This window comes from Echeneis naucrates, chromosome 17 (genome assembly GCF_900963305.1).
Source record: "Echeneis naucrates chromosome 17, fEcheNa1.1, whole genome shotgun sequence".
Taxonomy (NCBI): domain Eukaryota; kingdom Metazoa; phylum Chordata; class Actinopteri; order Carangiformes; family Echeneidae; genus Echeneis; species Echeneis naucrates.
The window spans coordinates 5,761,594-5,772,666 of record NC_042527.1 but is presented as its reverse complement, the minus strand read 5'-3'; the positions used below and the strand labels follow the sequence as shown (position 1 = coordinate 5,772,666).

The following is an 11,073-nucleotide window of genomic DNA, read 5'->3' as shown; positions in this document are numbered from 1 at the left end:
GAGAGATTTAACAGCACCCTGCCATGTAATGAGGTCAAATGAGCTAACTGGTTCCTCATGTGAAAATGGAGAAAAACTAAACATTTATCAATTTTTCCTTACACACCACATAGTATATTCAGATTAAGGAATATCTAGATTACTGGATTTAGAGATTAAGTCTATATATCTATTTCACAGAATAATTTAAACAGGAATGTAATATTTGAACTTGGAGAGTTGCAAAACCCACGAATCTGGAAACTACTTTTTATTACTATTTAATAAAACTGTGAAATGATCCACCAAAATGCAATACAAACAAACAGCCTCTCAAGGAAAGTCTTTTATATAAAAATCAATACAGTATATTTATATTATTTGATCATTATTTCATCATTATTTATCATGAGAGTCACTGAAATGGTCTTTCGATATAAATACATTACAAAAAACAGGTAAAAATGATCTTTACATACATACATTACACAGCCTCAAAGCTCTTTACACAGTTAATTACAAAATGAGCGTTCACTGCATCCATTTCTTTCTAATCCACATCGATCAAATCAAATGGTCAAGAGAGATTATGAGAAGTGTGCAGACAACAGTCAAAATCAGGCACATAATTCAGGGATTATTAGTCCACACAAACCGTCTTTGTAATCAACACACAAGTTGAAACACAGAACAAAAACTTGTGGTGTATCTGACCAAATAATTGCAAGTTGTGCTTTTTCAACTAAGAAATCTGGAACATGGTGGTGTCATATTTCTGCCATGAAAAAAAAAACTACAACAAAAAAAAAACAAAAAACAAAAAAAAAAAAAAACAACTGTGAACTGGGTACCATGTCTCTATCATCACATACAGTATAAGTCAATTTCATTCAATCAAAGTGCATATGAAAAGGGATGGTTTGGATTATTTCATTGTTCACAAATTTATAAATAAAATCAACAAAATTATTATGAATTACAGTCAATTTATAATGTGGTTTCATAAATCATTATACGATTTATACAAGTTTAAAACCTAAATATTAAAACTTGAAATTTTGTAAAAGTATAAATATATATATATAACACCTGAATAGGAACTATAGAGCAGCTACGCTTATGAATTTAAATACATTTCTCAGATCAACATCAGTTGCAAAAATTAGATGCTTACTGGGAATTATTTGGTGGGACCTGCATATTGGTGAATATTCTCAATCTGGTTTTAGCCACACAGTTTTAAATGTTGGAAAACCTTGTAGAGTTGATTGATATATTGTTACTAAAACATCTGGATGCATTCAAGACATTACAATTTGACTTTGTAAATGAGGGAAAACAACAACATTCTTCAAAAAAAAAAAAAAATCCAGTTTTGAAAATGTAATCAATATTTCCCTGCATTTCTTTTTCCTTTGCTTAAAGACTTTAACAATTTATTTTAAAAACTTTGCAAAATGAACTTATTTCAAGGATTCATATAATTTGGCCACATGTGTTCATGTTTTGTATGGGTAGATATAAAAATTTTGAGTGTATCAGTGTTTTCTGGTACCAAATCTCTGGAGGTGGTTGTATAACCAAAGTGACGCCTGGGTTCTTCATCTTAAACAGAGGCTGTGAGCTACTTAAAAATATTGCATATTTCCTCTGCATCTGCTAATATATAAAAAAATCATTCACTTTGACTCTTAGTTATTTTGAGTTGTATTATCTGCTGTAAACAAAACAGACTAAAACAACAATCACAATATCTCCAATCAACTGAGTCTCAAAGGAACGTTTCCTCATAGTTTCCACCGGGCCCGCCGAGTTCAGAGTCTCTGGATATTGATCTGACACCCTCAGAGAGGACACTGACTGCCTTGGTCACACTGTCATAAGATGGTGGCGAAGACAATCGAGTATCCTCTGGGCTCTGCAAAGTCTCTGGCCCTACAGGGCCATAGTGCTGTATCATGGATGCTATGAGCCCCTCTGTTTCTGGAGCATTCTCCACATCCACCACAGTCTCGTAGTTTATTTGTCTGTAGAGGTAGGACGCCTGTTTCATCTGCCGGCGCACTAGATGCCTCCTATAACACCTCTGGATGATGATGGCCGACACCTCCTCTAGTTTGCGTCGCAGCGTGGAGGTGATAGGCTCGTGGGAAACATTGGAGGGGTTTGTCATCATGAACTTCTCCTCCATTTGCTGCTTAAGGGCGTCCATGTTGCCTGATTCTCCCAGGACACGCTTTGTGAAGGCAAACAGGATGTCCAGGCAGTGGATCCGATCCCCACTGACCATGGGGAGGTCCATTGAGATCAGCTTGATCATGTTAGGCTTGGCGATGCGCAGTGGCTCAGACAAAGTATCAGCAAAGCTTGAAAGCATGGAAAACTCAATGAACTGAGTGGCCTCAGAGTCAAACTTCTCCCAAACCTCATAAAACATCTCAAAGTCGTCTTCACTCAGCGGCTCTGTACTTTCCTCTGTAGCAACACTGAAGTTCTCCAGAATGATCGCTATGTACATATTTACCACGATGAGGAAAGAAATGATAATGTAACTGACAAAGAAAGCTATCCCAACTGAGGGACTGCCACAGTTTCCCCGTGTGTTGGTGCCAGTGTTGACAAAGTTAGCGTCACACTCGTCCGGGGAGCTGGACATTATCGGACTCAGGAGGTTGTCCCAGCCTGCAGAAGTACTGATCTGAAAAAGGCAGATCATACTGTTTCCAAAAGTCTCAAAGTTGAACATGTCGTCAATTCCGTCTTGCTTTTTCACGTAAGCAAAGTTTGCCATTCCAAAAATAGCATAGATAAACATAACAAGGAAAAGCAGGAGGCCAATGTTAAACAGTGCCGGCATGGACATCATTAAGGCAAACAGTAAAGTTCTTATTCCTTTGGCTGCACGTATGAGTCGAAGTACACGTCCTATCCTTGCCAGTCTGATGACTCGAAACAGGGTCGGAGATACAAAGTACTTCTCAATAATGTCTGCAAGGACAATTCCTGAAATGAGAATGAAATGTCTTATTTCAAAATTGTGCACTTAAATGTACGTAAAGCTGTGCAAAATGTTTATGTTGAAATAATATCGAATGACTATGTGTCATGTAAATAGGACATCCATAGTGACAGGCCCACAGTTTTTTTCTGTCTCATTAACCCCGTTTGTAGCCCACCATGATGCATGTTTCAGTGAAAAGGGAAAAATCAGCATGAAAACCCCACTTATTTCCCTTTGGAGTCGATTAAGAGCTAAAAGAGAGCGAATTTTGCAACTTTATTCATCACAAAGGCCCCAAACACAATGAAAACATACATCAGTGAAAATGAATGTCTACTGATCTATAAATAGGCAACTGTTTGCTAATTGTTTCCCATACCGACTTCATGAAGTCATAATATGACTTTAGCTACATTTCCAACAGCCGCTTTAATGTGCAACATGAAAGTGTAAACCATACATTTATAGGGCTCATCTATCTGTCATTACATGAACCCGATGCTCTTGAAGACTTTTGTTACATTTTTCAAGGGCTACTTGTTGCTGCAGATGCTGGAAATTTTATGTCATTTGTAACTGGAGTGATATTGCAAGAAGAGAAAACCCAGCTTTATTCGCATAGTAACCTAAGATAGAAACACAGACCGTTTGCCATTGTGCTTCTGTTTTATGCAAAAGCTAATTAATGCTGCTGCAACTATAACATTTAAAAATTTTCTGGCAATGGCCAGAAGTTTATCTCTGATTAAGTGCTGTTTGGACATACAAGTTTTCAAAAGATTTGATTCTAATCAGAAATGAGAAGATAAACCAGTGAAACTGAACACTAACTCTTGGCAGAGCTCGCGCATCAACAGTTATTAGCTGATCTTTTTTTTGTTTTTACCTACCCACAATCGAGAGGATTATCACCACAAAATCAAAGATGTTCCATGCAACTGTGAAGAAATAACAACGGAGGGCGAAGAGCTTGATCAGGCATTCAGTGGTGAAGATTACAATAAAGACCATGTTGATCTTATTTAGGATGGACTCCATGCGCTCCGACTGCTCATCTGTTTCCACCATCATGGTCACCATGTTGATGATGATAAGCATCATGATCATGATGTCAAAGGCTTGCTTGGACACAAGATCAAAGAAGAAGGCTTGGAGCATGTTCTAGGATGGGGAAATAAACAGGGATTCAGTCAGTGAATAGAGGACTGCTGGTTTACTGAAGACGACAATAGCACACTGGTTGATTTATAGGATTAGGGGATATTAATACAACATAAAATCTGAAAAAAATACACACACACACACATATATATATATATGTACAAATGCATACAAATATATGTTATAAAACTTTAAACGCAAGTTGGAAAAATGTTTTCGATTTGGGAATTATTATTATTAGTTAGTTTACCGCAGGCCTTGGTATTGGCTTTTGTGGCTTTTTAGATCCTAACTTCTTCATGGCATTATAGTACTTCTTCTGTTCTTCAGTCATAAAGATATCCTGTCCACCTAAGTACACCACAAGCACATCACAAAACATTATTTTAATTTAATGAATTTTATCTATCTCAATATTTCCATCCAGATCTGCTTCTTTTCTGCGGTACAGCTTACAAACATTTCAAGACTTACTTGCAACTATGAAATAATGCGGGCCTAACATCGGTGTTGGTAATACTCATCTTTCTTTTCTGCTGATTGAAATTGTCAATAATGACACCGATGAAGAGATTGAGGGTGAAGAAAGAACCAAATATAATGAAGACGACAAAGTAGAGGTACATGTAGAGGTTGATTTCTCTGATGGGCTGTTCCTCCACCTGAAAACAAACTGTTTTGTAAAGCCTTCCTGCAACATGGTGGTGATGTGTTGTACTGTGGTTTTAGTGCAAAGACAGACTTACTCCTCTTGAATCAGTGGCCGCATGCATTATCTCCATCCATCCTTTAAATGTAGCCTATGACACATTATATAAAGATTCCATTGTTAACCAGTGACTTTTCCTTTTTAAATCCAGTATTACAAAGTAAATTCCAGAACAAAAGAAACCCACCACTTGCAGAAGGGAAAGGTACCCAAGTCCCACATTGTCAAAGTTGACCTTCACTTTAGTCCAGTAGAACTGAGTGTCGTTCATTGCGAGGCAATCAGACTTGTTGTTGACTACATTGACACTGTGGATAAAACCTGTTCTGTTGACACACTTTCCAAACTTGCCGGCGAACAGGTTGACTCCCATGATGCTGAAGATGAGCCAGAAGATGAGACACACCAGCAGCACATTCATGATGGATGGGATTGCTCCTATAAGGGCATTCACGACCACCTGATGGCCAGCAACCAAGGAAGTAGTTCAGTCACACAGCAATGATTTATTATATGTCTTTTGAGAGTCTGAGCAATTCAGTGTGATGGTCAGGCAATGTTTCCTTTTAGCTCATTCTCTTATTGTTGATGGAATTAAAGTTCAGTTACACAGTTTTACTTCATAGTCAATAAGATAAACAATTCATTCTGTGTTGACTTCAACTTAGAAAGTAACTCAACTTTTCTCAAACTTTCTAAATAAATAATTTAGAGTAAATCAAGTAGAAACCTGAATGTAGCATCTAGAGTCATGCTAGCTGCTCTGGGAGGCCTTGTTTAGTCACATTTGAGCTAAATGCTTCAGTCAGCTTGTTAACATGCTCCCTGATGATGCTTATAAAGCATCATCTTAGTTTAGAAATAGAGAAGGGGAATTTTCACAGTAATGCATGCAGTAGGTTTTGAGATGTTCCACTACAGAAAAGTCAGTAAAATTGGTTATCTGGTAAGGATTCAGGCCTATTTTGAGTTTTGCGCCAGCCCAGTCCATTTTTATCAAATGTAGGGGATTATTTATGTCTCAGATATCAAACGAACAAACACATCAAACTGGTGGAGGAAATAATCCTGATATAAATGATGGAGTTAGTAAAGGAAAACAGAAATCAGATTTCGTACCCGCATGCCCTCAAATCTGGACAGAGCTCTGAGAGGTCTCAAAGCCCGGAGAGTCCTCAGGGACTTAATGGCAGCAAAGTCAGAATATCCCAGTGAATTTGCAACCAGGCTGATCAAGGACACCTGCAAGGAGTACAGAAAGGCATTTGGGCTGAGAATCATTTAAAGGATTCTAAAGTCTGAGTTAGGGTTAGGGTTAACATTAAACATTAACATTAAACATTAAGTACTTTATAAAACATTATAAGAGACATTCTTTTTAACACATTAGTCAAGAACTTCATATATTTTCTGAGCAATTACATAACATTTTAAGAAAAAGCTCAATAAAAGGTAAAAAAAAAGACTGGTAAACTTTTTTAAGCCCTACTTTATAGTTTTTGCGTATTTTGGGACATTCCACAGTTTGGAACACAATTATTTATTTTTTTGAGGTTTGAGGTTTTTTTTTGGTTATCATATCATCTTTGTGCAAATTTAGATTTCCACTCTATTCTACATCCAAAACAGACAAAACAAAATGGTATTCCGCTGTTGAATGACCCTTGGATGACAGCTATGAATGGAAATGGCATGATATAAATGAAAGAAACAAGAAATCAATGTCATGATTGATGATGACAAAACACAGACTAGTATGCACATATGGACAAATGTGTCTATACATGCATACTCAGCTATATATGCATATAATATATGTATATATATCAAATAGAGTGAGTTTTATAAAGAATTTGAATCTGTCTTTGCCAAATTTGTTTCCCAATTTGCATCCAACTGGTACAAAAGTACATTAAAAACAATTTGGGCTAATAAGGTCCCAATGGTCTTCTTTATAAAAGTCTATTTACAGATGTGTTTGTCCAATATATCTAAAGAAGATACTCAAAAGTAAATCTCAGGACTAAAGAAGTCTTTGACTCCACAAGAGTACAGAAATAAAAATATAAAAACAAACAAACAAAAGCAAAAAGGTTGTACTTCGTATAGAGAGAGGGTGCTGTAGATAGTTGAAATGTTCAACAAGATTGGCAATTTCTTTAAAACCAGACATAACATATAACACTGCTTGAATTAGGCACAACAGTTAAGACATGAATTCAACAACTGCATTTCTAAACTGCAAATAAGACAAATGTTTTTTAGAAGTTTTAGAAGCTGTATCAACTATTCCAGATCTTCTGTAGATAAACCTCAGAGAGCATGGCGCTGCATTGGTCTTTGATATAAAAGCCAAGGTCCTGAAGTAAGTTATTCATAGAACAAAACATTTAGTAAAAATCTATCTTAATTCAGAGAAAATGTATTTGTTTGGAACCAAGACGGTGGCTTTTGATATCACAACAGAAAGCACTTACGAGTGAGAAGACACAGACGCATTTGTGATGTAGATACAAGTTTCCCATCCTGTTCCAGCCCATACTCACCTGGGACCTTCTAACTACAACTTACCCTAACAATAGAGCGGTCTGTGGCAATCTGTTCAACAGCAGGTGAAATCAGAGGAAATGTCAGGCCTTGGGCTGCACGCCTCCGGCACTTTGGATGACTATGCCCCTCAGATCATTGGCATCCTCTTTTAATTTGTCTGAACAAATTTTGGCATTTAAGTAATTTAAAAATCGTAAACAACTGTTTTGCGTGTGTTTTAACAATCTGCATGTTTCAAACAGGAAGAACAGATGGTGGGTCTCTGGCGTAATCAATTAAGAAAGCGGCCAGCTTTTGCAATACAGTTGGAATGAACTGACACTTACCAACCTGCAAATCCCATAAACACGAGAAGCTACATTCAGCTATAATAAGGGGCTTTAAAGTTCAACCTGAATTTTCGACATGCGAATTTCTTTCCTTTCCAGTAGCAAAATATGGAAAAGTAGAAGAAAATGTTCACTTACGTCCACAATTAGAAAGTCCAGCCAACACCAGTAGTTGGTGAAATACGTTTTGAAGCCATATGCAATCCACTTGAGGAACATCTCAAGCACAAAGATGTAGGAGAAGACTTTGTCTGCATACTCCAACACCACCTTAACAACTTTTCTCTTTTCTATGTAGATGTCCTCGAACGCCTGCAGCAGAGTGGGAGCAGCCATAAAGGAAAATATTATTTCATCTCACTGCCACAACATTACTGTTTTTTGAACATATGACAACATGCCTGGAATGTTTTGTATTTAGTTTTTAAGGAATTAGAAGAAGATGAATTGAAAGGGCAATTATTTTAGATGGAAGAACACTGTGGAAGTTTTTCAGGTGCCTCAACCATAAGAAGGCATACTGCTGGCAACAATTGCAGATATTATCAGGTAAATATAATATTAGAGTAAAGTTTTCAAAAATATCCATCTGTTGGTTGTAGAAAAAAAAAATAAAAATCAGGTCACCTGCCCTTGAGTTAATGTTTGGAATCTTACGTCAGCCAAATCAGCCTCACTTTATCACTGAATATCCAACAGCTGTATAATTTATCAAGCTACTACTGGTGAAATGTCTCGTCAACCACCACTGAAGTCTTGAGGGGTTCAGTGCTTTCAATGTATTCAAAAATGAAGTACATTTTCATGTACGATTCATTGTGGCGCCTTACCAGAGCTCCACTGCTGAGCAGGATCATGAAAATGATGAAGGTCTCAAACCAGCTATGTTCCACGATCTGGTAGCATGTCTTCCTCAGTCTCCACCAGGCCTCGCCCAGACCACGGCTGGTGTCAATATCACAGCACTGACAGTACCTCATGCACACTGAGAGGCAATGTGAAAACAAACCAACACACGTGAAGGACCAACTGTAGCCACTCAATTTGATTCAACCAAACCAAAAGTGGGTAGATACTCACAGTCTGGAAAGCAGTCATCTGGCTCCATACTCTCTTCAGCCAGCTCTGATAATTTGTCTGTCTCATCTCCAGGCCTCCTTAGGTCGACTGTGCTGCCCTCTGACAAGCTGACCTCCTCCTGAGGAAATAAAAGCTTCACCTCATTCACTCTAGATCCATTATCAACTGGACTGGTCTCCCGCACACAGAACCAATGCATGCACCACATACAGAGCCTAGAATGGAGACATTTTCTGGCCTGAGAGCTCAACACACTACAGTTTAAGAAAACATGCAAAGAGACAAAACTTAATAGGAAATACTGCAAATAGACACAACTGAAGTATTTCCAGCTACACAACTCAAGTGATGAACTCAGTCACTGCGGTGATGTATTATGCTAAAACTATAGATTATTTATGCATTCACTATGAGAGTACATTTATTATAATACAAGTATTATGCATATGTATCTGTGCTTGGAATGAATTGTTGTTGTTCAGTGAAAATGAAAATCCTTGAACAACAAGTGGGTCCCAGTCTGGTTCAACACTGTTTTGTGTCCCCTGGAGGCACCTGTGAATTTGGTTGTTGTTGTAACAATTTGCAGAACTTGTGTATTCAGTTGCGACATTGTAAAGTTCTTGAAGACGTTTTCTCAATCTTACTTGTGCTTTGTCTGCATTTTGCACATGTCGCAGAGTGGTGAGCTCTCAGGGCCACTGCATAGACTTCCTGCTGTGTCACTGATTGGTGGGGTGGCCAGAGGTCCATGTTTCAACCCAGAAAGAGCAGTGCAGTAATGTTTGCATTCAATGAGGATTCATCCCATCAAAGCCAGCTCACCTAGACACACCGCCTTGCCTTTCAATCTCATCTGAGCCTTAATACAATTTTGACGAGATTTTCATGTGTTGTAACAGCAACATATTTAACATGATTTATGGGACAGAGGTACAGTTTCAATCCTATAAAATGGTGTGTAGTCTAATCCAGCATTAAAGAGCATCCACAGGACCTGGAGGGGGGAGATTACCAACGGAACCATCTTAGTGTTTAAAGACAGAGCAGAGAGAATAGACACTGACTTGCTGCTTTTGATGAGTCAAGATTACACATAATATCGGGATCAGGGATAATTGCAACGTGTATGTGAAGCTAATAAAAGTACATCATAGGCTAGTTGCTCTTTGCGCTCGATAGTAAGCCGCAATGTCTGAGTAGGGAGCCATCTTTCTTGTTTTTAAAGCTCTACACATGTAAAATGTATCCCGCCTTACTGCTGAGCAGCTGATGTACAGTTAAGCTGATGGAGCACTGGAGGAGAGGCTTTTTTGTTTTGTTTTGGGTTTTTTATTTATTTTTTATTTTTTTTTATTTCCATTTTCCCTGACGTCTAATTCTGGTGTGGTGTGGTGTGGAGTGAAGCATGGCGGGAAAAGAGAGAAAGGGAGAGCGCCAGACTGCAGCCTGCTCAGCTCAGCCTGGCCCTGCCTGACTCTGCTCAGCTGTGTCAGTTTAATCTGTTCTGCAGCGCCTGGCTCCACATCTGGCCGGGTGCTGTCTGCCTGCCAGAGAGGACAGGAGCTACATACCCTCCACCTCAACAGACCCCGACCTGCAGGACATTCAGTGATGGAGGAATACAGGACAAACAGGTCAGGAGAATGAGTGTGAGGGTGACCATGATGTACATTTGCTCAATGAGAGACATGTTAGAGTGGGACTGTAAGGTGGACATGAAAGATGATGAGCCAACAATAACAGTATCTCTCAACTTAATTACTCTGACATTACGCAAGTGGTCAACACTGATAAACATTTATCTATTTAGGGTATAAGGGGATCAGCATTCACACATCTACTTTGAGATCAGTAGGGCCTGAATTACTCTAACAAAATGAACCGGCACAGATTATCCACAGTTTGTGTCTAAATCAGGTCTCACGTCACCCTCCAGGGTTGGAGTGACTACAATACCGATTATTTCAGCCAATCGCATCACCTCTCTCACATTTAAAGATCTGTGCCAATCACAGCTATCCAAATTCAGGTAATTTAGTTATGATTGGAAAGAGCCTTACAGTCAACAACCTCAACAACACCAAAGTTCAGCTAGCTCACTAATTACCACAATTGACTTCTGAATATATACCAAACCAAACCTAACCACAATTTTACGCTATCCAAGATACAATCCAGCATATACAGCAACAACCTGTAGTTTTTACTTGCTTCCTTCTGTATGGATTAAACTGCATCTTAAATTATAGCTTGCACATGCA

General features: G+C 38.4%; 1 protein-coding gene across 1 annotated transcript in view; it reads right to left on the bottom strand.

Moving 5' to 3' along the window:
* Positions 1-390: 390 nt before the first annotated feature.
* Positions 391-11,073, bottom strand: part of LOC115057960 (sodium channel protein type 4 subunit alpha-like) — a 38,724-nt gene continuing 28,041 nt past the window's right edge. The window contains exons 18-27 of the mRNA XM_029525222.1: positions 8,810-8,927; positions 8,560-8,714; positions 7,868-8,041; positions 5,970-6,092; positions 5,038-5,310; positions 4,888-4,941; positions 4,662-4,803; positions 4,392-4,492; positions 3,871-4,141; positions 391-2,982 (exon numbers count right to left, since the gene is read on the bottom strand). Coding sequence (XP_029381082.1) covers positions 1,751-2,982; positions 3,871-4,141; positions 4,392-4,492; positions 4,662-4,803; positions 4,888-4,941; positions 5,038-5,310; positions 5,970-6,092; positions 7,868-8,041; positions 8,560-8,714; positions 8,810-8,927 — 2,643 coding nt within the window. The 3' untranslated portion in view covers positions 391-1,750. The remainder of the gene's footprint in view (positions 2,983-3,870; positions 4,142-4,391; positions 4,493-4,661; positions 4,804-4,887; positions 4,942-5,037; positions 5,311-5,969; positions 6,093-7,867; positions 8,042-8,559; positions 8,715-8,809; positions 8,928-11,073) is intronic.